This window comes from Trematomus bernacchii, unplaced genomic scaffold (assembly GCF_902827165.1).
Source record: "Trematomus bernacchii unplaced genomic scaffold, fTreBer1.1, whole genome shotgun sequence".
Taxonomy (NCBI): domain Eukaryota; kingdom Metazoa; phylum Chordata; class Actinopteri; order Perciformes; family Nototheniidae; genus Trematomus; species Trematomus bernacchii.
Window position 1 is genome coordinate 1,775,804 of NW_022987582.1, and position 26,459 is coordinate 1,802,262.

General features: G+C 42.8%; 1 protein-coding gene across 2 annotated transcripts in view; it reads right to left on the bottom strand.

Annotated features, from left to right (window-relative positions):
• efna3b (ephrin-A3b) overlaps positions 1–23,797 on the bottom strand; it is a 67,674-nt gene extending 43,877 nt beyond the window's left edge. The window contains exons 1-3 of one of the 2 annotated variants that reach the window (XM_034128187.1): positions 23,748–23,797; positions 11,794–11,929; positions 11,320–11,531 (exon numbers count right to left, since the gene is read on the bottom strand). In XM_034128187.1, coding sequence (XP_033984078.1) covers positions 11,320–11,429 — 110 coding nt within the window. In that variant the 5' untranslated portion in view covers positions 11,430–11,531; positions 11,794–11,929; positions 23,748–23,797. Of the gene's footprint in view, positions 1–11,319; positions 11,532–11,793; positions 12,162–23,747 lie in introns of those variants that run through there. The other variant, XM_034128186.1, reaches the window with a different exon arrangement.
• Between the last annotated feature and the right edge of the window lie 2,662 nt (positions 23,798–26,459).

Sequence of the window (26,459 nt, forward strand, 5' to 3'; positions counted from 1 at the left end):
CATTACTTCCTCTACCCAGCGCTTGTGAGACGGCGGTGCAGCCTTCTTCCAACTAAAGAGTATCAGACGTCTAGCAAGTAGGGTAGAGAATGCCACAGCCTCAGCCTGATCAGTTGTTATTCGTGTCTCCTGTGTGACCACGCCAAATAATGCAGTCAATGGGTTAGCATCCACAGCCGTATTACTCATGTACGAAAAGGTTTTAAATATACCTGTCCGAAAAGGGGCCAGTTTTGGACAGAGCCAAAACATGTGACTTAGGCTGGCCGGGTCCCGACTGCACCTGATGCAGGTTGGGTCTAGACCTGGGTAAAATCTGGCCAGTTTACTTGCAGATCGATGTAACCTATGCAAAACCTTAAATTGTAGCAGCCCATGTCTAATGCACATTGAGGATGAGTGGACAAACTGAATTGCTGCCTGCCAAATAGTATCTGATAGTTATTCCCAGCTCTTCCTCCCATTGCCTCATTAAGTGATTAAGCGACGGAGCGGCGACCCTCTGAATATTGTCATATAATACAGACACCAGACCCCTGTCACAGGGATCCATATTTAAACAGTCATCAATCCAGGTACTCTGTGGGGCTGCTAGAGAGAAGTGGGTCCTGACATAACTACGTATCTGCAAATATCTGAAGAAACATGACTGTGGGATATTGAAATCCTTCTTTAACTGCTCAAAAGAAATAAAGTGTCCATTTTTAAAAAGATCTTTAACACTGAACCATTGACTTTACACAGTGTACACACATATGCACACAAAAAACAGCTGTCCCTCGTGTAAATTCATGCACACCAAAGGTCAAAGGTATACATTAAATCACACATGTACACATTAACCCACTGACAGAGGAGCTCACACACACTACATCCCACAGATAATGCTAGATTAATAGACAATGTGTACCCCAAGTCAATAGGAGTTTGTCAATATCCAAACAGGCAATGTTGCAAATGAATGTTCCAGACTTCTTTATGGGAGTATTGGATTTGTGCATAGCAGTGATTAGGTATTTGGATTTATCAGGTAATTAAAAAGGACAGACTTTCCCCATTTAGTTATTTCATCTACAGATGATTTCTCAACAGAATTTTCAACAGGTAACAATTACTGAATCAATTACACAGTCCTTGCTCACTAGACAATTGTATTGACAGATGCATCGCACACTGTTAGTACCTTATTTCATTAGACATGTAGCTGAAGTGTCTGATGAGTTCAGGGCCGTCCCTGGCCAACATGAGGCCCCACGCAGAGTGATATGATGAGGCCCTCTGTTTCAGACACTGCTCACACATAATACATTTCTTATAACACATAAGAAGAAGAAGATGTGCAGCATTATATTGGCATTCTGCACACAAACACACACTGGCCAAGATATGAAGCCAAGAACAGGAATCCCTCATAAAGAAGCAGCAAGGTTTCTTCAGAAAACACCTGATCGGATCTAAAGAGAGACTCTAGAATAGTACGGAGATAGAGGACAATGAGGAGGAGGAGGAGGAGGAGGAGGAGGAGGAGGAGGAGAAGTGATGGCGTGAAGTCTAGCCAACGGGAGAGGGAGAAGGAAGAAGGGGAGGGAAGAGACGATGATAGGCAACAAGAGAGAGAGAGAGGGGAGGAACAAGCTGAAATATCGTGGGGACGCGTGCAATGTCTGTACGACGCCATCGACCCAACACAAATAGACAGCCAGAGCAGAACTGACAGAAGCACCCTGAGACCGATAACACACAGCAGTGCTGCTGACCCATGTGTGTGACCTCACACACATCTGCACAGCAGGAGATCTTCATACATGATCGAGCAAACACACAGCATTCATGCACTCACAAACACATGAACTTCGAAAGGCCGAAAAGTGTCAAGAACAACATTTGAATTATCATATTTTTCCCCAGCAGGGAATAGAAAGCAAAAAAGTAACTTCTCCTATCTTATAACCAGCCCATCGATTAGAGAGTTATAAAACGATAACATTAACGGAAATTATTCTGCAACAATATTGCTTAACAATACATTGTTAAATTAAATTGTAAAGAAAATGTTTTGTCTACTACAGTAAATTTGAAAAAGATTACTGTAGGTTGGAAAAAACATACAATGTAATGATTTTTCTTTTGGCTCTGGGATGTCGAAGTGGGCGATTTTCACTATTTCCATTAATTAAAAAAAATATTACTTAAGAAAATTAATCTGTAATTGATAGTATAAATAATGGTTGTGCCTACAATACAAAATGTGAAAAGAGTCTAAAAAGCTAAATATGATTATTTTTGAATTATTGAAGACCCACCATCACAAACGTATATGCAGATACAAAACACCAAAACAAGGACGATATAATAATATGGCTCTTTAAGGCTCTATGTTATGTCCATTAATGAATTTTCTGCCAATGTTTTGGACTAACTTTGGGCTGCTTTCCACTGACACATCCGACCGGTTGACAGTTTTACTGACTGGTGGCTGTCAGAGTGCTTGTGTGGCGCGCATTTCTGCCTCTCTCTCTGGCCTGGCTGGGACTGATTAAAGCCTTCTGCTGAAACAAGGTCATAATTCACTTAGCCATTTCCCAATTTCCGCATAATTACCCTCCTGCTTCACGAACACTAACACACGCGGACACACATTCACAGCGACGCTGACACACGAACGCATTTCCTCTCTGATTTGTGTCATTACTGAGAGGAGAGTGGTTAAAAGGTTTCAGAGTTGGCCTCTTAGTGACAGCTTAAATGGATAAAACCTCAATTAAAGACTCTTTCCCTCTCTGCCGCGCTCTCTCTGTGGATGGAATAAGCATAATTCTGTGCCCTCTGCAGTTTATTGAAGTTTATTTTCCTCTTCCTCTGGCTGCTAAATCAAACCTTCTCAATCAGGACTTTCTCACATCTCGCTATAATTGTTTCTTATGAAAACCTGTTAAGGAGAAACTAGCATTAAAATAAAACCATATAAAAACTGTGAAGTTCTTTAAAAACCGATAACAATATTCATAATCAAAGCTAAACAATAAGCATAATTTCTGCCTGGTGAGCAGTGACAAAAGAAACTCTTCTTTGTTGAAGCTTTGGCTCTCCTCCCTGCTGCTCCTCTATCCTGATGTGGCCTGCGACAGTTGACTCCTGGTGTGTTTGATTAAAACAGCGGCATTTTCACGCGAGACGTTATTGTCTTAATGCGGAGGATTCTTAATTGTCATGTCGGTAGAGTTTATTAACGCTAGACCACTCTGCTCTGTTGTGATCAGGCTCAGCATATGGCCTCAGACTGCCACTACGCTGCTACCATTAGCCACATCACAAACACACCATGTGAGCATCTGGTGTGTGTGCGTGTGTGTGTGCGTGTGTGTGTGTGTGCAGGAGCTGACAGTCTGAATTATTAGAACCCCCCCCCCCCCCCTCCCCAAAGCCCCAAGAGTGCTGGCGAGGAATAGAGTAGACAGAGTATACTCGCACGCACTCTCTCACACACATACAGCGCTTTCAAACAGCTTGTAAACATCACAGCCTTGTTATTAGCACCTGATTACACTGCTGGAGCTTAGGCGTCGGCTCAGAGAATAATGTTAATATCAACAACAGCATCGGGCATGCGCGCCTGAGTGTGTATTTGAATGTTTTTGTGTATTGCCTCCAGCCCATCGCTGTGGGATTGGCTCTCTGTGGACAATTTGTTCAAATGTAACACATGGGTGGGAAAGATAAATTCTTGTTTTCCCTAAAAATCTACAGATAACGAGGAAAGATGGTCATTCAATCATTTGGCTGTCAAGGGAACAAAAATAATGCATCTGCGTCAGGTGACAGTATTTGAACTTAAATCAACACATATCACAGCTTCACTTGGTACCGCATTTTGATTTCGGGGAAATCATTGTTAAGATAACTTTCCTGAAAAGATCTGTCACTTTACTGTCCCTATTCAATCTCATCTGTGAGATCTACATTTCCCTTCTATGCTTTAACATTACTCATACAGACACTGTCCTGGGATTACCTCCAGATTGTGCAGCACAGTAAACACAGACTACCTAACATCCTGAAATCACCAAGAACAAAGCCAATATGGATGTGTTTGACGTTGTGTGAACTTCTGCGTGTCCTAGTGCAATCAAAAGCCGGTAACTGCAATGTAAAATGGATCCCTGCTGTTGAAAACAATGGTATGCTTCTATAAAGCTATATAGTGTGCATCTGGTAGTGTACAAATAAGGTAAAGGGGAGGTCAATGTTATCGACTCAATGTTGATCCCAGTCTTTGCTGCTTTGGCTCACTCAGGAAGCCAACAGGGCAGAAGCTTACATTTCTAGCTCACAGTATTTTCACACCTGGCCCGGGACGCAGGTGTGCTAGTCAGCTTGTTAAAAGTTACAATAATTGGGGGTGCCACGCCAACATTATCCAATCACCTGAAAGGAGCATTTCCTAATTTTAAGGCTTTCCAAACTGAATTTCTGAGAGAGGAGACAGTGGCCATAACATAAAGAGCAATCACTCTCAGTCTTTGTCACGCCTTTGGTTATTTAGACCGTCCAATCTGACTGATGGCGTGGTGTTGGAAGCGAGTGTAAACTGAAGCACACGAACCAAAACCTGCAAACATATTCATCAAGCATCTACAGTGAGAAAAAAAAAGATCCTAACTAGCGAGATATGTCGGAGTGATGCATATTTCACCATCCTTTTAAGCAAGGCGATATAGCCATTAAATGTGCTGTTTAACTGAGAAAAGACATCCCGTCTGATCCAGGATTTAGTTGAGCTGCAGAGCTGCTCTAAGCTAGTAGGGATTCCCAGCAGGTGGCAAATTACATGATAAAGATGCACGTTTATGCTAAATTAGAAATATTAATTCAAGCAACACACTTCATTCTCGAAGATATGCAAAGATTACTGACTACATTTTGATTGTGTCAGGGAAATGATGCTCCCTCCAAACATGCCATTCACGCTTTATTGAAAACAAATAAATAGAGCAATTACATGGCACATAAATACTCGGAAGGCACTCTCAGAACATCAAAGCTCCAACACCACATATTTTCTATAAAATTGTGTAATTTAAGACCTCTCTGTGAATCGACAGTTTCATGAATTTCATAAATCACTGGCCAAGCATTGAAAAGGACATATTCCAAATGAATGATGTGGTCCGAAACATGAAACAGCCAGCAGCCAGCAAGGAATAAAGGCATGCAGTGCTAAATGTTGTAAGCCCGTATCATTTGTGTGTCATGTTTATCAGTTTAAAAAAAAAAACTGTTTCGCCTTTATTAAATGAACGACAAAAAACCTCCCGTTCAAAAAATGCATTAGGATGGCCCACTCAATAAGATGTGTTTCTGTTATCTTATTTCTTCATCTTCACGTTTGTAGGAAAATGCGGATGAAATTGAGCATTGACTGAAAAGTCTGCCAGAACTCAGCATTCATGTGCGCTGCTAAGCTTGTGAATTCACTGCAGCCGACCACGCTACACCTCCACCTCCCTGGAGGTTCACTGCCAAAAATACATTCTCAACCTGTGGGAAACACTAGCAGTGATGCTGTGTTTTATTTCATCTTTCCTGCTACAACTTACTGTAAGTACATCATCCGGCCCTTGTTTTATCCATAGTGAAACTTCTAGGATAAAAATCACAATTCACATACCTTTTCTGATTTGTGTGATTTGCTACGTTTGATATTTTTAACAAAGCGAACTAAATGGACACTGAGGTAGACGTGTTTTTTGTTTAGTGTTATTTCGAGCAATGACTCTGTTAGTCTCAATACATTTTTTTTTACTGCAAAGCATCTTTGCCAACCACTAAGCCACCAGCATGGATTCAGCAGTCACTTAAATCAATACTAATCGCAGGCCAGGCATTTACACTTATAAGACTCTTGCTTTGCTGGATCAGAAATACTCAACATGGTCCGACTCTCATAGGATTCGTCTTAGCAGTATTACATCCCTAAAATCCCTAAGAACCTGCTTTCTTTGAATCCAAACCACGACAGTGACCAGTTTGCGTTTGATCCAGACAGAGCGAGCGCAAACGCCACACATCAATACTGCGTTTTCACAGCAATGCTTCCGATTAGTCGATCATAAGCAGGACAGTGTTTGAAGAGATGAAAGAGACAATCAGAAGAGGTAGAAAAAAACCGGGGTGGGCTGGATATTATAGGCTTGTATTTTTCCCAAGATCAATGTAAGAGTATGTGTAAATTCATAAGATCTCCACGGAGTTGTGTTTGAGGTGGCTTTCGTCAAAGTCTCAAAGAGGAGAGAAGAAGAGTGGAAAGAAGGGAATAAAATGAAAGTGTGGATGAGGAAAAGAAAAGAGGAAACAGACAACAAAGGGAACATATATTCTAGCACTGGAAAGATTTAGTCCAAGTTAATTTGACAGAGAAAGAGTCTCACAACGTTCACATTAAACCACATAGCTCCCAAAATACCAACACCCCAGGAGTGCTTTACCATTAGACACTTGGAGGAGAGAAGAAGAGAGAGGGGGGAGCACTCTACTGAATCTAGCTCATCCCCTAAGAGGAAAAAGAAATAAAGGATAAGAATTAATTTGTTTTCTTTTTCTTATTTTTTGTACATGTCTCGGCTCACATACCACACCTGTCCAATCAGAAAAATGTATTAACAACACATGCACATACAGAGAGAGAGAGAGAGTGAAAGAGAGACCTGGATCTTATTATGCAAACAGTAGTCATCAATCACACAGGTGTTTCCTATTGCTTTTAATTAATGACGTCTCTATGCAACACACACACACACACACACACACACACACACACACACACACACACACACACACACACACACACACACACACACACACACACACACACACACACACACACACACACACACACACACACACACACACACACACACACACACACACACACACACACACACACACACACACACACACACACACACACACACACACACACACACACACACACACACACACACACACACACACACACACACACACACACACACACACACACACACACACACACACACACACACACACACACCATGTGGCCTTATTATGTGTTACTAATGAACAACCTGATAGCTGTGTCTATAAAACTCTTATTATGATCACTGAGGCTGTGTCTGAGGTTTTTTTATGTGTGTGTGTGGGTGCATGTGCACAAAAACACATCACAGCGGTGGCTGACATATGTAGCGATGGAGCGAACGCCTATGATGGATTAGTTGTACACACGTACACACACACACACACACATGCACAGGCGGGCCGTGTGCCTTGTGATAGTGAGTGAGTAATACTCTCCTTTGTGCAGATATTCATAAATGTAAATGTTGTTGTCCTAAGTGGGGCTGGGAGACGGATAGTTTTGTGTTGCTGTCGAGGGGATGGTTGATTGGTCTGCTTAATCCTCTTGTCTGTGTTTCCCTTTTCTCTGTCAGGCACACACACACAAACTCCACCTGTCTTATGATGTCTAATGTGAGAACTCAGTGTGTGGATCAGGGCCCTGGCCAAGCATTATTATCATGATGACCCTCCTCCCCCTGCTCTATTATCATTCTACACAAAGTCTGTTTGTGTTTTTCCTGACTTCCTCTCTCCCCTTGCCAGTCCCATTGCATTTCTATCTCACCTCTTCTCATATATTCGTGCATTATTTCTGTCCTGCCCTGCGTGACGTGTCTCTGCACACTCTGAAGAGTCGGATGAATATAAAACAAGTTCCACATCAGCATCGATTACCACACATGCATGTGCATTTTTATGAGAAGCAAATTCTGCTTGCCATAGCTGGTCTCATTCCAGTGGCATGCGTTGAGGTGACAGTGTCAATGATACACACACACTGCTGTCTAGAAATGCTTATGCCTGTGTTTATTTGCAACTTAACCACTTTCCGAAATATACAACTGATAAATTAAGAGATATCACCAGATATCCATTATGCAAACCAGTTCACTGCTGCCTTATTAGATTAAACACATAAACATATATATGCACGCACACACTCATGAGCACATACTCACAGCGGTGGTTAATTGCCAGGTGGTGGAAGATAATGTGTGATTTAACGGACTGATGGATTTGTTTTTGTTTCAGTCACCCATCGATGAACAGAGACATCTGTAACAGGGTAAACACACACATGCGGAGTTCTCACACACACAAAAACCCACACTGTTACACACACGCTCATGCCCAGGGATGTTGGTGACAATTGACTGATAGGCAAAGGCAAGAGCCATTGTGAAGGACGCAAACGTGGGAAATTATCCTTCTTAAAGTAAAGAAAGTACACAGCGGGGACATGTGTTTTTTGTGTACTCGGAACATCATAGATACATATGCAAATGTACAATAATAAGCACACATGCTGATCTTTGCGAGTGTGTGTGAAGCAGTTAATCCTTGGTAACAGTCCCAGCCTGTCTCTGGTGGTTGATGAGTGGCTCGGGGTCAGAAGCTGGTTGAGAAACTGCAGGGTCCTGAGGCTTTACAATGTGTTTACCACTCAAACTGACAGCTATACTACAGCTTATTATTGGCCTTCTAAACCTCTACACTGCACTGTGAGTTAGAGAAACTCCAGAGAGGCTGATTGCCAACGGCTAGAGACGTGCCAGTAAACCCTACAAATGTGGGATGTGTGACTGCAGAGATGAAAATAAAGATTGGAAATAGGATCTGTACGGTTAAAAAATGTCCAGGAAGTGTATGAATGAGCAGATTACACAGGTTATCGTACACTTTATCTGCCTTTTGTTTGTCACTGTGCCCTGTCTCCTAATTTAATAAGTAAGCTGAATTGAAAACGTTATCCCCATTCACTGCTCATATATTGTCATTGTGTATGTGTGCACTGAGGAAGAGAAAGAGAGGGAGAGATGGGAAGATCAGGGATGAGGCAGGTCCACAGAGATGCAGTGTTCTTTAATTAACCACAGCCTTTTATAAAAGACACACACACCAAGACTCACAATGCAGGGGCTGAGAATATTCTGCCGCTGGGATTGAAAGCGTATTGGCAGTGAACGTGTGGAGCAAGAGAGAGGAGAGACTGCGGGGCTCTGCAGCACTCAGGTCCTGGTGGACAGTCAGGTTAAAGGTTAGGCTGCCCCAGACTGCCCACTTCTCCCACTGCATTGTCAGAAAAATCATCTGCAGCCTTTTTTTCTACTTTACAGTCTGAGCATACAGCAAAAAGCAGCTGACAAATTACTTAATTAAGTATACATTTTACCAAGGTCAAAGCTGCTCATGTTACGTTGAGCTGATTGTACCGAGGTCCCGGGTTCACTTATTCCCTTTTCCTCCATGCCTTGAAGCATTTCTTCCACATCTTATCTAAATCAACTTCTGTCTCTGATATGGAAACCGAAGGTGGAATTTCATTTGCATTTATTATCAAATTGTTACAGAGGAAAAAAAGATCACTGTATATAAATTGAAAAGGAACACCCCCCACATTGAGAGAAAAATATCAGCTATAATGCATTAACAGCGAAAATATGTTCGTTTTTCTAAAATATGGCGGAATTTTTTTTTTCACACATTCAGGAAAACTAATACCGTTTACAGTATTGTACCACGACCAATAACCTTATGTTTTCCGCTCCTATTACTTGGGGCAATACTTCATGTTAAGTAATTATGTTATAAATTCACTTGCCTCTCACAGCTTTATTTCATGCTGTAAACTAAAATCATCGGCCTACAGTTATTGTCGGCGGACAGAATCATCGATCCTCCTGCTAAAACAACAGTGTATTTTCTGAGATTTCATTTTGTTTACGTCTTTAATAAGTGCAGTCGTAAAATATGAGTTGCTGTATATCTGGCTGCCCGTCTTAGGGGCCAAGTAAATTCAGCTGAAGACGTTAATACCGCAAACTGAGATTTTATAAGGGCTGCCTGCTAGCCGAAACATAGCTTACACATAGACAGGATTCACTACAAGATGGAGAGCAAAAGGGAAGGTGTGTGTTAGTGTGTGACGTGCGCTCTCGTGCACCTCCTAGACCTAAAATGCTGGTTGATTGTTGCATTATATTGCGAAGTATTTGAGAAAATCAAGATTCATTACATTGCACAGCTAGCTTAATTACTCATTAAACGTAAGTCTTGAAAATTCACCAATATTTATTGTGAATGCAGTTGTAAATTAAGACAATTCTATCTGCATAATTTGGGCAGAAGAGAAGCAAATGTAGATGTACAGTTTGAGACATGTGGAAACGCTAATTCAACATAAATTTACAAGATTTGACTGTGGATTGTAAGACGAAAGATAAGCCTACAGTGTGTTGCAGCAGACTGACGCTAGGATCCAGCAGCAGAGCCATGGACTCAGGAGGACAGTATTAAAAAGGCAGCTTTCAACAAAAAAAGGAGAGTGAGGAGAAAAAAAAGCGTTTTAACTTGAATCGAGATAAAGGCAAAGAGCGAGGGATTAGGAGGATAACAAAAAGGCCAACGGACTGAGTGTAAACAAGAAAGGGGGTTAGAGACAGCTAGAAGAAGAGAGCAAGTTGAAGAGGGAGCGAGAAGGAGAGATTGAATAGTGACACTGCTACAACACAATGGGGTCAGGATGAAGAAGTGCTCCTAATTGAACCAGATAGAGGAGAAGACAGAGAAAGAGCCCTGAAAGCCTGAGAGAGGAGAGCCACATGATAAAGAGGTGAGAACGGAAAGAGTCACATGCTCCTTTTCTTTATACTCCTCGGTTAAGGGTATAGGAGAAGGGAGAGAAATATGAGGGAATTGACTAACTAAATAGAAATATATGCATAGATTGATGCTAGGCTGAGGAAAATAAACTAAATATGCCTGAGTAGTTGTGCAATTTGAAGTGTTGAAAAAGCTGGTTTGGAGCCACCTTGACTTCACAGTAGGGGTCTGACAGAGCACTTTGAGGCTCAAAAATAGCCTCACCAAACAGGAGAAACATGACAGGCCTATTAAATTCCTTTAAAAAATGTTTTTGCTTTACAAAAAAAAATACAGATGAAGAAAGTGGATTTTACAATCATCCTAGATAATTAGAAGGGCATAATCAAAAACACTGCAGAACTGAAAATGTGAATGTGTGAACCTGACAGCACAGGGGGACCAAATCAGGACATTTCCCCCCCCCCTTTAACAGGTGGAGAATGGATCAAAAGAGATGGCATCGAACCACACACACACACACACACACACACACACACACACACACGCACGCACGCACGCACGCACACACGCACACACGCACACACACATATGCACAATGAGGAGAGGGGGTCTTACTGTATGTTGGAGCTGTTCCAGTAAACGGAGTGCCTGTTGGCTGGCACCGGGATCACGTCCGCCCAGGTGAGACTCGTTAGCACCCAGAGAGACAGCACTATCAGAGCCATGCTCCCGGCTCCTCTCTCGGCCTCCGTCCCTTCGGTCTTTCGGCCACTCTCTCGGTCCCTTCACCCCACCAAACAACGCGACTCAAACATCCCAGCAAATGCCTAACAGACGGGAGAGGGGGGAAACAAAAGCTTCATGCATGCAAAGAAACGGATATGTTCAAAGACTATACAACTCTGGTTAATAACTGTTGTAAAAGTCTATTGTGGAGTAAAGTGAATAAGGACCCTCCCCCTTAAACCTAACTGCGAACCCCCCTCCCTTTTCCAACAAATCCTGGGGTTTCAAACAAGGGGGGTTTGTGGGAGTCCTTGTAAGCGGGTCCCCCTAAAGACTGAGCTTTGCCTGGTCCCCTCTTCTCACCGGGAACTGCTGCTTCTGAGCCCGCCAGAGGAGAGTGTGAGGCCGGTATGGGGTCCAAGAGAGAGGTCGGTCTTCCACCTGGCATGAAACGGTCCTGTCCGCTGGGAAAGAGCTGCTGCTGCCGTGAAAAGGCTTACTGCAGAAAAAAGAGAGGAGAAATAAATAGTAAAAAAAATTAAAGTCCTCTTCTTTTTTTTAACTGTTCTTTATCTGCGTGCTGCTGCAGTTTCTCCTTCCAAGGATCCGAGAGATGCAAAGCACGCGGAGCTCTTTAATCGCTGCTAACAATTCAGCCAGTTTCATTAGGTCTTCAAGACTCTATCCGACAACCATCGTTTACGGTGAGCAGCCTGCCCACCCGTCTCTCCCCTTTCTCTCTCTCTCTCCTCCTTCTCCCCTCTCTGTTTGGTAGGCAGCTCTCGTTCACTTTCTAACTCCACCCCCTGCGAGCGACAAAAGCGCATTCCTCCAATATTGTGGCCGAGTCGCAGCACATCAGGCATCACTGCGACTTCAAGTTTTTTTTCTCAACTATTCGACCTCCATTGCCGGTCTAAAAGAAAAGGCTTTGAAATCCCCCCCTCTGTCAGACATGTCTGCAGCCACAATCTGCAGACTGTTTCCCCACATAACACCCCCTCCTCCCCAGCCACACACACACACACATGCTTTTTCATTTTTATCACCAAAGGCTAAAAACACCCATAATGTCACGCAAGGATTCTCCACTACCAGCCTCATTGGATCCACAAGACACTGTAAGTCAGTGTAATACAGCCATATTATCATCTACAATCCTAGCAGAGAAAATAGCTGTAATACGGTAGGTTTTTGAATTGTTTTTAGAGTAAGTTATATCAGAGTTAAACCACGTTTCATGCAAACGTGATGTGGTTCATATTGTAATTTGTATTTCCTGCAGCTCTGTCCTGGAGAGACATGTCATTTGCGTCACCTCCACTGCCACAAACTGTGCATTAGAGATGTGGTGTGTGTGTGTGTGTGTGTGTGTGTGTGTGTGTGTGTGTGTGTGTGTTGTACATTCCTGCTTTTTTTACTTCTTGCACCACAATTCTTTCTCAATGTGTGACTTCCACAGAACTGATAAAAACACTCACCCCCATAAACACACATGATGCGTGGACTCATTTGGCTTTGGTGATTGTTTTAGCATGAATTCAGTATCATTTTCCTTGGAATATGACTCCTCCCAGGTAATGATTGCACAATGACCCACAGCATCTCTGTTCTCTATAAGTGACCCTGTGCATGAGAGAGAAAGACATAAAAGAGATAGAGAGAGAGATAAGAAAAGAGGGGAGAAAAAGAGAGAGAAAGCAGATAGGAGAAAGATTGTTACAGTTTTCTCGCCGCCTGCTGGGAATGAGTTGGTTAAGGAGAAGTCAGAATGATTTATTGGGAGAAAAAAGGAGGGAAATAGGGAGAAGGAGAGCAAGAAAGAGAGTGAGATGAGATGCCATCGGGGAATCCCTCTGTCTTCTCCAGTCCTTCCACCTCTCTCATGAGCTGTCCATGTAATGTCTCTCTCTTCTTTACCCCTCTTCTCCTCACCTTATTCTTCCATTTCCAATGCAAACTTTCTCCACTCTTTGATTCCTGCTACCGAGCTATTTTGCCTCTGTCCTTTGTTAGCTTTGTCTCTGGTGGTCTCCCTGTCTCCTCTGCCTCTCTCTCCATCTCTCTTCGTTACAGCAGCCATGCAACTTTTTAATGAGCACTCCTCCTTTGCCTGCTCTCCTCGATCCTCTGTCTATAATTTCTCCTTAGTCATTCTCGGTTGCATCTCGGTTTATCGCCACACTGCATTGGGAAGTATCACAACAGCACAGTCAAACACTTGGTCCAATCACATATACATAATCATTGCTTATGCATGTAAAGTAAACATAGGAACATACATATTTTACGGTCAAGCCCTAGTGGTGTCCGTGCAGACAGTTTTGTATCAGAGTGTTCAATTCTAATATAATGCCATAAATTGAATTAAGAGTTTTGGTAGTTTAGTGGCGGTTCTACGGGGTGGCATAGGGTGGCAGCTGCCACCTCAGAAAAATGCCTTGCCACCCTAGTTGCCACCCCCGGTTGGCAGCTTTGTTTTGAAAGAAAAGTTGTGGCTCATCGGACATTTATGAGAGAAAATCTCTAATGTCCGAGTGCAAGTGAATGCAGCATAAGACGCGAGCCTTGTAACCCCTCCCCCGGCCCGCGAGCGTGGAAATATGATTGGCGGCGATTTCATTTGAACGGGACGGCGCAAAACGAGAAGCATTCGGATCCAAGTAGACGGAAGGAATGAGGTATTTGCAGTCTACAATGACAGAGAAAATACTGTCAAGTTTGGCTGTACTCAGCATTGAATCAAAACGCACCATAGCTTTAGATCTTAATAAGTTTGTGAGGCGATTTGATGAACAAGATGGTAATCGCCGCATTCAGCTGTTATAGGCATGCCAACTTGATGCTCTGGTCACGGATGACTCGATGAGCATAAACAACTGTTAAGATGATGACCTTATACGTGTGTATAACATTTTTCTTCTTTGTGGGGGTCTGCCCCCACAAAGCCCCCCATAAACAGCCCCCCATAAACCGTTTCAAGTCCTGAGAAAGTCAAATAAGACGGTGTGTAAAACTTCACTGCTCAGCCAAAAAAACGTAAAATATACTTTGATTTAACTAGGCCAGTAGGTAAGGACTTTCCACTGGATAATAACTGCAGTGATGTACATGTTTTAGCTGAATACACGTTTTTTTAACCCTAACTGATGCAGTTAGTCACTTCTTTAAAGGTGGGGTATGTCCATTATTTCAGAAACACTTTTTGTTATATTCCATGGAATGCTCTTAACATCCCGATAGTAATGAATATATTAAATGCTTTGACAATAAATACATACAAAAATGTCATCTGTGGAAGCCGTAGTACTGTAAAAAGCACGACCAATCATTTTAGCCGGCCCGCCTAAAATAACTGGATGGCCTACCTGCCTGTCAGCCTTCCATCTGTGCACAAACTTATCTTGTGCCCTCATTGGTCATGTGCGCGTTCGTGTGTGTTGGGAGGAGGGGCTCTGTAAGGAAGTCTGAAGGAAGAGGCAGATTTTTTCCGGTTGTGTACTTTCAAATTCTAGCGCACTCGAGCTGGTTTCTCCAAAATTACATACCCTACAGCAGGGGTAGGCAAGTAAGTTTGGCCGTGGGCCAATTTTTTGCTGAGCCACAAGATGGCGGGCCAGAACATAATCAAAGCCTAATTCAAGGAATTGATTTTGGTAAGAGGGCGCAGCGCCCCTGTTCCCCGGTTCAGAAAAAACTCTGATATCGCTGATAACCCTCCCCATCAACACTCTGATGCGCAGTCAGATCCGCTGATTGGTTCACTGATGATATAGGCGCCCAATCCAGAGCCTCTGGATAGACCCGCCCAAAGGGAGGCTCGTCGTCTCGAGCCCCATTTCAGTCCCATGTTAAAAGTCAGGGCTATTATCTGTATTTTAACAGACTTATCTTTTAAATTGAGGTGTATTTATTGTTCTCTTCAAAGTTTATTTTTTTCTGAAATTTTAGGGAGGATGGTCCTCCCTTTCTTCAATGGACGAGCCTCCACTGAGTGAGTTATTAACTAGGTAGCAGTGTTATTTAACATACTTTTATTCTGATAAGTATTGTCAAGTTCTCTGGGTTTTTGGCATTTATTTGAGTGTTTGCCCACATTTGAGAGGCTTGAGGGGCAACAGAGGACGCATGGACAACTGGAATCCTTTTTCCTTTTCTTTATTTCAACTTTTCAAGGACACATTAGGATTCTTTCAGGTTGAAAACCTTTAAAAAAATACAAAATAAATAAATTACAGCATGTTTTGCTTTGCAATTTATTTAATATATTATAACCTAAATTAATCAGTAACCAAGTATTTTACTCAAACTCAATGTATTTAATAGTTAAAGAGGACCTATCATGCAAAATGCACTTTTGTACGTCTTTTATACATGAATATGTGTCCCCGGTGTTCCAGGGAACTCACCAAGTGTCAGAAAACACAACCCTCTCTATTTTCCTCCATACCCAAATCTCTAAAAAAGGGGCTGCAACGGATCTGATAAAAACGGATCCAGATTTGAACACTGTCCTGACGTCAGGACGGTGGCGCTACGGCTATTGGGCCAACTCTCCACCTATCAGGGGAATGTGGGGTTGGGCCACGGCCGGCCATTGCCGCTCGAAAGCGCTGGAGACGCTGTAGTACATATGCCAGGCCTGTAAGTGGCGCTGTAGTCTGCCACAAAAGCAGCGAAGAAGACTTCCCGTGCATGGTTGCCATGGTTACCCTTCTGTTTATTCTCCGCTGTGGCTTTTGTTCTCCCTCCCCGAGGCAAGCACTGTAATTCTCTCCGGTTAGTCCACCAGCAGATGACAAACACCCACCTCTCCGCCTCTTCCAAGGAACGAGGGGACCGTGCGGCAGAGTTTCAGTTAGGTTTTCTTTCGCCGGTCAAGATGTCCGTTAAAGTTGAAATCTTCCGGACAAAATTAGAAAAGTGCCGGTCAAAGGTCTTCTTTGTTATTTATTGAGCTTTAAAACAAATGAATAACGACTCTATATAATAATATAAGAATAAAACACGGAGGACGGAGATCTCTTTTTCTCCCCCTCTTCTGACTTGATCAGAGCACGCTCCCCTCTCCTGCAGGGGGGCGTGGTCAGCTGCAGCTCACAGAATCAGCCCCCTGCAAAAACAGGGCTGGAGAACAGCAAATAGAGTGAAATGAGGCATGGCTAAAATGCATGATCTGTTTGGTATTTTGAAAACAGAAACGTATAAATATACCTTATATAGGTATGGCCCTACAATATATCATTTAAATATAGCATGATAGGTGTCCTTTAAATAAGTACTTTAATTGACGTCAGTGCACCCCGCTGCCTGATTGTGCCTGTGCTGTATGTCATTCATTCTCAACTTAGATAAAAGTACAATAAGCATTCTTCAGGTGTAGGTAGATTCTCTATTCGGACATTATAGCCTATATGTGCGACTGTCGGTCCGATGTTGTAAAAATAAAAAAAAATAAAAAAATCTCAAAATATTTTTTTATTTTTTATTCTCAAAATTACGGGCCAAATATTATTGCTGGCGGGCCAACAATGGCCCGCGGGCCGCCTGTTGCCGACCCATGCCCTACAGTACCTTTAATGTTTGTTCTTTCTGATGTAAAGCAACCCATCTTTCAGGGTTCTATTGACACGTACACCATCCCTCTGTCATGGAAAACTTCACACATCAAACCGCTGCCCAAAAGAACATAAGGACTACAGACCAATAGCCCTCACATCAGTGATTATGAAATCACTAGAAAGAATTCTGCTCCGATTTCTTATCAGTACAACACAAGACAAACTTGATCCATACCAATTTGCCTATAAACAAGGGTGCGGTACGGAAGATGCTGTGGCCACTTTGGTTCACATCATCACTAAACATTTAGATAAACGTAACACCTATGCAAGAGCCCTCTTCCTAGACTTCTCATCAGCATTCAACACAATACAAGCAGACATCTTGGTGTCAGAAATGGCCAATATGGAAGTAAATCCATACCTGATTTACTGGTATGCTGCTTTCCTCACTAGTAGAGAGCAACTTGTGAAGGTTAACAAAACCCTGTCATCTGCCATCACAACCAATGTAGGTGCCCCCCAGGGCTGCGTGAGTTCAGCTGTGCTCTTTACTCTCTACACTGATGATTGTCGTACCAACACACCAAATCAAGTCATCATTAAGTACTCTGATGATACTGCAATAATATCTCTGCTCAGTAACACAGACGAACCTGAGCTGCACCAACAGGCTGTAAATCAGGTGGTCGAGTGGACTGATAGCAATGCTCTTGAGATCAACACCAAGAAAACTGAGGAAATCATTTTTGGCTCACCATCTGACTCCCATAAAGTCCCCATTGTCATCCATACAGATTAAATCAAGCAGGGAGTTTCATACAAATACTGTACTTGGGTGTAATGATTGACCATATGCTGTCATGGAAGGATCACATTGAATATCTGTGCAAAAGGACAAAACAAAACATTTATTTTCTCTGCCATCTTAGGTCTTTTGGGGCGAGCAGAGAAATTCTTCTATTGTTCTTTACCTCTGTGATCATGTCCATTCTACAGTACTGCAATACTACCTGGTACAAATGTTTGTCAGCAGCTTTAAAATCAAAACTGCTCCACCTGTTAAAAATCTGCTCAAAGATTGTTGGTCAACCCTGTCAGAGACTCTATGACTCAGCCTATCATACTGTAACAACCTAGTGAGGCTGTCCAATAACATAATCTCTGACCCAAACCATGTTCTGAACAGTGAATATGAACTGCTACCATCTAATCGGAGATACAGGGTCCCACGATTCAATAAAGTCAGACTGAAGCACTCCTTTGTGCATCAGTCAATCCTCACAGTAAATACAGAGCTAAATCCCAGATCAAATGCACGCTGAAGGCTCTTTGAGCAGCTTTTCTCTCACTGATTGTGCTGTTATGTTAAATGTTTGTGTTTCATGTATTTGTGTCTGGATATTTGTCTGTTGATGTTGGACAAGTCAAATTTGAGACCTGAGGCCTGTACTACGAAGCTGGTTCAACCTAACCTGGATATGTTTGAGTTAGCCGGTTGGCCCAATCCAAAACATACGCGCTCTGGCTAAACTGTACTACGACGCTGGTTATCAAGTGGATCGCTCAAGCCAGCCGTGTCCTATCTAGTTAGGTGCGCGTTCACATGAAAGGGGTGGTATTTGGAGCATTCGACCAATCTCAAACACGGACAAGCGTACTGACAGCGCAGCGTCATACTTCCTGAATGAAAAGTGAACTTTAATATTAGTCAAATATGAAGAAGTTAAACTTTAAACATCCATGACTTAAACACTTTATCCAGGATAAAAGCCACATAGCTGCACCTGCAAGGTGAATACAGCTGGTAAAAGAAAAAGTGTTTGAATGCGTACATTAACAGGTTTATGAAATCACTGCCCCGTCCAAGACACGAGTGGATCTGACTTTAATTAGGAGAATTTGACTCGAGTGTTTCGTCAACTTAATGTGTTGCTTAAAATAATACTTCTGCATACAGTATGTGACACTGTGAGTGTTGCACGGCCAGATACGGCTCAAGAAGCTGACTCAAATAAGGAAATATATGATACATTATGATGTGATATGATATGAATGATAATGGGACACATCGACGTCTGCACTCACAGTGCCGCGGACTGTACTTAATGTTACTCTGATCCGGTTACTTATGTCGTGGCAGATATTTAAGTAAGCTTTCTTAACGCTAATATTATAATAGTCAGATTGCTCTGAAGATGGGAGGGGATATTCTATTAATTTTCACGTTCACACAGTCAGTTGATTTTGGCCGGCCGTCTTTCCTGCAACGGCAGTTTTTCTGTATTTCCTCTATCCTGTAATATGAATTGATAGCTTTAAACTCCGCACACGGAGCTCTGATTGGTCAGCAGGCAGTGCTTTCACTGAGTTGATCTCTTAGCCTGCCACCTAACCTGCTCCGGAGCAGGTTTGCCGCTCAGCATAAGTTACCATGGAAATCTAGCCTGCTAAAAAGAGAACCAGCGTCGTAGGACCGGAAAGCCAGAGATTTCCCTGAAGTTAGCCGGCTAAGCGAAAATCCAGCTTTGTAGTACAGGCCTCAGATCTGACAAATAAAGTAATATCGTATCGTATCGTAAAGTCAAGGTTGTAACTGTTTGCAATGAAGTTGTGGGGCGCTGAACTGTTCTTTTGATTCTTTTGATATATGATCGTAATTACTTGTCTTTCAAATTTGAAGGAGGGTGAGCAAGCATCTTGAGGAACATTCATCATTAACTCCTCCAAAAATAATAATAATATATTCAATAATAAATAAATATGTGAATCATAACAGTGATAGGAATAATATGATTGTTAATAGTATCATATTAATTCAGACAAACATCGACGAGACAGTTAATTAATGTACTTATTGCAGCAGTCTGCATAGATTTGGTACCCCTGCTGGTCTAAGAGTGAGACAAACTCATTCAGTTATTGTTCAGTTAAAATTAATTCAATTATGTCTGCCACCTTATATATTTCTATTTAAGTCTTTACTGATGTGCCACAATAATGTCACCTAATGTTATTGAGTTAAAACATAAATATTGTGGCTTTCCAAGTTAACATTGATTGATATGCGTGTGTGTGTGTGTGTGTGTGTGTGTGTGTGTGTGTGTGTGTGTGTGTGTGTGTGTGTGTGTGTGTGTGTGTGTGTGTGTGTGTGTGTGTGTATGTGTGTGTGTGTGTTGTACATTCCTGCTTTTTTTACTTCTTGCACCACAATTCTTTCTCAATGTTCTTCCAATGAAACGGTCTCCCTGTCAGGGGGTGTGACTTCCAGAACTGATAAAAACACTCACCCCCATAAACACACATGATGCGTGGACTCATACTCACACATGATTTGGCTTTGGTGATTGTTTTAGCATGAATTCAGTATCATTTCCCTTGGAATATGACTCCTCCCAGGTAATGATTGCACAATAACCCACAGCATCTCTGTTCTTGACCCTTTCAAATCCAGCCTACAGAGCGTGGATGATTGACTGTATGGCAGCTACAGGAGGCAGCTTGTAAATGTACAATATGGCTACATTTAAAAGGAAAAGGTGAATCAGGACCAAGAAGACCAAGTTGGAAACACCTTCAAACGCAGCTATTTAAAAAAAAAAAAAAAAACATTCCCCTGCACGCTTTTTCGTTTGGTTTGTTTAAAACAAACGCTGAGATGTTCTGTTTCAGCAAACGCCCCTGTCAATTCTAATCATCCAGGTTAGATTTTCCAGGAGTGGGTTGCAGTGCTATTGGATTACTTTTGTATTGGGGTTATTATGAGAAACGACCTCCGGGCTGACTGCATGCGGTGACACCGAGGCTCTTATGACATTTTCAACCAAGAGCCGGCCAACAACACATCTGTCAAGTGCTCCTTTCTGCAACCCCGAAATCTAATCGGAGCTTTCTCATAGCGCTGATAATTGGATATTAGGCCCCTATAGGACCCGCATCCCTCTCTTGGGCCCCCGGGAAGTAAACAATGCACATATGGAATCAGCAGGGCCCTTGCATGAACACGAACATGATGTAAATTTACAGTAAACAATGTATATTTTTTTGTACACTTGTATGTGTGCTGCATTCAAATGGCATTCTTGGACTAGGAGTCTCTTTCTCACTCCGCCTCCCGCTCGCTCTGTGTCTTGGCCTGCTTCGCTGTTCACTGTTGTGTTAGTAAATTGTACTGACACTCCCCCCGCCTCCTCTCGCTCCCTCACCACCTCTGCTGCTCTCGCTCCCTCCCTGTCCCTCTCTCACCCGACTGACTGACACGAATTTTCAATCTCTCTGTTTACCTTTCACTGCTGTGCCTAAAACAACACTGGTACAGGCTAAGAGCAAGGAGGAGACTGGGGGGGGAGGGATGGAGATGGAGCTGAGTAGAGCGTCAGAGGAGGGGAAAAAAACTAAACAAGGAGGAGAATGAGGAGGAGAGGTGCCACTAAGATTGGATGGGAGAAGGAGAACGGCGAGGGGGGGAGGGAGGGAGGCGGCGAGGGGATGTAAGGAACGAAAGAGGTGCAAAAAGAGAGAGAACAGGGCTTTCTCTGTGTTTTGGTTGGAGAGGAATCCAAGGGGGAACGAGGAGAGAGGTGTGAGGGGTTAAGGGAAGGAGGAGAGGAGCTGATACTTTTGAACAGTCACGCAAACTGAGCCAGCAGAGGAGGGGGGGGGGGGGGGGGGAGAGGGGAGGAAATGAAAGGGTGGAAGAGAATGTAAGTCAGAGTTGGGAGAAAGAGTTAGATGGGGCACAGAACATTAGGAGTGCAATGAGATATAGAGAGCGAGGGGGAGAAAGAGATTTATAGAGGTGCAGAAGGAGGGAGAGGACAGCAAGAGTGATGTGGAGAGAAGGGATTTTTTTTTTAAGAAGATGGGAGGGATGGAGGGAGAGCAGGAGGAGAGGGCAAGTGTAGAGAGAGAGAGAAAGAGAGAGAGCTCAGAATAGACACGCTCTCAAAAGCATGAAATATTGAACGAAGGAGACCGAACACAAGGAGGGGCGAGAAAATGGAGGGACTGATAAAGACAAATACAATCGTTTTGTGTGTGTGTGTTGTTTTGGAGACAGAAGAAGATGAGAGAAAGGAAGAGTAGGCCTAGGTGACAGGAATATGAAGAATAGTTGCTGCTGGCTGAGGACTAACACAGGAACACACACACACACACACACACACACACACACACACACACACACACACACACACACACACAATGTTGCTTTGAGTTTAGATTACTCCCATGTGTGGAGGAGTTGGAGCGGAATTTGGTGGTGTTGAAAATATCCCACTGCAGAGTACGTTTCATCACTACTTGCACCATCCCAACACACACTCACACACTCTTGCACACACGCACACACCCTTCCCCCTCCTTTGATCTCAGTTCTCACTGATCTTCTCTCCTTCCATGTCAAATATTTAGGCTGCATTTGGCAGGTTTGACGAAAATTACCATGGAGAAATTATTTTATTTATTTAACTTCCACATCAGAAGTCAGTGTCAGTAGCTGCGAGAGGATGATACCAAATTTCAACGAAAGCAGATGGTCCAAAAAAAATCTTGAATATGCTGAGTTTCCAATTTGAGATGTTTTAATGCAGGAACCACTGTTTATTGTTTTCCGAGGAAAGCACGGAAGTGATTTGTTTGAGAAATGAAATTAAAAAAGTGCAAAAACGTTTGGATGGTTTAAGACAGTTCATACACACAAATTCACTATGAAGGTGATGACTCAACACTCTCTACCTCCGTCATTTGCTATTAAAGTGTCGAGAGATGATGTTTTATGGCTTTTTTTGGATGAATAAATGCATTTTCTAATTAATTCAAGCTGTGCAGCTCTGCAGGAAACCGTAATATAAGTCTGAGAGGTTTATCATTTTAACATAGAATTGATATAAAGATCTGATTAGCATTGCACACAGACAATGACACACAACTGCAAATCGCCTCTTTTTGCCCCCTGTGTCTCTTCCCCCCATCACACTCACACACAAGGACCTGTATTCACTTACTCAGCATTTTTTAAAGTAAAGATCTCAACGTGAATCAGATAAAGCGCATCAGGGAAGGGAGAGATGAGTTTACAGTGGCTGAAGAGGACATGATGAAGAAGGAGGGCCTCAGTAATAACTGGACATTTAGAGTACACACACTTGCATTGTACATTACATTCTGAATTTAAAGGGCGCCTAATGTATCACAGTTAATTTTTATCATCTAAAATGGCATGATTTCATACTTCATACTTCAAATTAACCGCTATAACAAGCAATAACACATTTCACCGAAAGGAACTTTCTTCATCATCATTCATTTATACTTATGCAAAAAGGAAACTGTGATAGATAACCTCATACGCAACATACACATGGTGACAAGATAAAAGAAAAAAACAACATAAAGTGTCTTAGTTAGGTGTTGTGCAACCATGAGTCATCAGAGCGGCAACAATGCTACCTCACAAAAAAAAGAAAGAACCGACTGAAACAACCTTCTGTACTGTTACCTAAACGTGTTAACATAACCAATTAGACCATTTTTATAATATCATATTTAAAAAAAAAACATCACTTAATAAATTCAAATCCAATTCAACTTAAAAGAAACAAAGCGAAAAATCAACAAAATGCCACCAAACATGCATCTTACTTCTAGAAATTAATCTACACTATGTCAAAGATTAAAGTAAACCAAATTCAAAATCATACTGCGTTGGTTATTCACTGCTGAAAAGGTCAAATTAAACTGAATATGTGAGCTTACCATTGCTTTAGTTTGATGATGTGGCTGTGGGTGCTGCCATCTCCAAATCTCCCTTTAGGCATCCATCAAAACCATTCAGTGATGTCAGCGTTGTCATCCTGAAAGAGATTAAACCAATTAGAAGTTAATCAGAATGTAGTCAAATACATATTTTACTTGCTAAATTGATCCAAATCAACTTGCTCTGTGTTTTACAGCATAACAGGAGGTGAATTGTGTAAAGTGTATTGTGCAGTACAACGTTAAGCATTTATGTTATGTTTCTATTCCAATTCATCTGATTGCAAACATTACAAACCAGGAAAACATTTAAAAAGTTTAAGCCACTTAAGAAGATAGCTAGTGTGTGAATGTGTGTGTCTTACAATTAAGTGTGTATGTGCAGTGCCGCAAGCTTGTTTATTAGAGTAGTTTGGCTTTGGGGCTATTTAGACAAATGTTCGTGACGCCTCGTATATCACAATTCTCAGTACTGTATTAGCCCCCGCGAGTGTACTTGTGCAGACGGCATAGAAAACAGCAGGTACGCACACACAGAGAGACAAGCACATACACCAGAGCCCCCCCTCCCCTACGGGTGCTCAGACAGACACACATGGAAAAGGAACAGGTGCAGGCTGAAAAAGCCAGCTGCCACGCGCTCTTTGTAACATCTACATTTCATCAGACACAGCAGCGGCAGCACAGGTGACGCAGAGCACAGTGGGGCCCGAGATTAGGAGAGTGGGAGAAGGTTTAACTTACACTGTCATCTAAGGTCAGATTTGCATTTTCCTTTTATTGTTAAAGGTTAGGTATTCCAGTGGCTAAGCTGATCTGAGATCAATGCCTAAAGGCACCCTTCCTGGTAACATCATATCTGTGAAGGAAGTTGAAAGGACAGTGGGGAGTTTTTTTTGCCAATTTTGGGCACGATTGGTAAACAGTCGGTGTCCTTTAGGCCTGCATCTCTGTTTCTCCCTCTTTCTTCTTTCCCTCTCTTTCTCTCTTGCCCATAGCCTCCTCTTTGTCATTCCATCTCAATTCCCTTATTTCTGTCTCCGCTGCTATCTCTGTCGCCCTATTGCTCCTGGCTTCCTTCTTCCTCGTTCCATCTCTATTTAGCCGTTGCTATCGGCCTCCCTTTTTCCCTTCTGCTCGGACGCTGCAAAGAAGTGCTGTCAGGTGAAACCCTGGTAGATTAACCTCTGACCCTCAGCAGAAGGTGGGACCGATTGGCTTGTAATTGTTACCAATGTAGCCTGTGTGTGGGTGTAGGTTGAGCATTTATGTGTGTCTTTTTGCAATTTGGGCAGCATGGTGGCTATCTTGTCCAGGCAGCCAGAAAATATTAGGGGTGAAATGCAGTCTGGGTTTTGATGGTGCGTTATGGGTGTAAGTTGTGTCCATACCAAAGAGGATAAAAAAAAAATCTGCTTCTCTCAGCTAACTGGAGCTTACCGCTGTGTCCAGAGCATCAGCCCGGATACACAAACATGTAAACACACACACATTTGGAACACAAGACATGAGTTCAGACGTTTTTCTCTCTTGTTCCGACTTTGAATGGCACCTGATTTGTGCTACAGCGATGTGTCAAGGGCCCTCCTCTGCATATTGTCTGATTGGGTTTGAGCGCATGGGTACCTTTGTGCGCTGAATATTTACAACTCTCCGTGTGTGTGCGTGTGCGTGCGTGCGTGCGTGTGTGTGTGTGTGTGTGCACGTGTGTGTTCGGGCATAGATGGGGTGCTGTGAAACAGGCTCTGACTCCCTGCAGTCTTTTGTCACACTGACTGCTGAAAGGCTGAAAGCAGGAAAGCCATTTCAAACTGCAGGGCCAACTGATGGCAGGTACTCTCATCCATCCGCCGCTCGCTACAATCACACAATACAGACCAGTCATCAGCAGCCCTGTTATCTGCATCTGTTAATGCACTTCACACTGCCCCCTCCATCTCTCACCCGCCTCTGAATGCCATTCAAACACTGTCCTCTTATGTTGCTAAAGTACAGCCACATTAGGTGAAATCATTTGTGTGCCTCCTGTTTCCTTTTTTTGTTTTTTGCCTTTTGTCGTCCTCAATTTGTTTTAGAGTTACTGTTGAATTAATGGGCATGCTGTTTTGGTGGGAGGGCAGTGTCACTTGGCTTTAATGTACGACTTACTGAGAGTAGTATTTCTGGTGTTGTCGCTACAACTTCTTGAGCCTATTGATGAAATTAATGACCAGAATGATTAAATGGGCCGTCACAATACATGGCTCTGGAGACTCTCAGGGGTGGGCAGGCTTTTACGCCAGGCAAGCACTAACACAGTCAGCCGCAAGATAGACAGAGCAGACAGAAGAAAGAGACCTAGAGTTTTTTTCAAGGTGAGGCGGCAAGAAATCAGAGGGAAAGGATCAGATGGCGGAGGAATACATACAAGTGAATAGATGGAGAGAAAGGGGGAGTTAAAAGCGAGTGTCCGGGAGGGATAGAGAGATAGTGAGTAAGTAAAAGCAGGTCTGGTCCAGGTGGGGTTCAGACAGTCAGTGTGTTATTTTAGGAGGGCAGAGGGAGGGAGGGCGAGAGATAGGGATGGATGGAGGGAGGGGAAGATGAATGTAGTTAATTAAGATGAGCAGGCGGAGGAGACAGTGTGGAATTACACAAACACTAATTAGAGTCTTCGTTAGGGGGCACGAAACGAGAGCAGCACATCCATCATCCCAACGCATCATCCCTCTT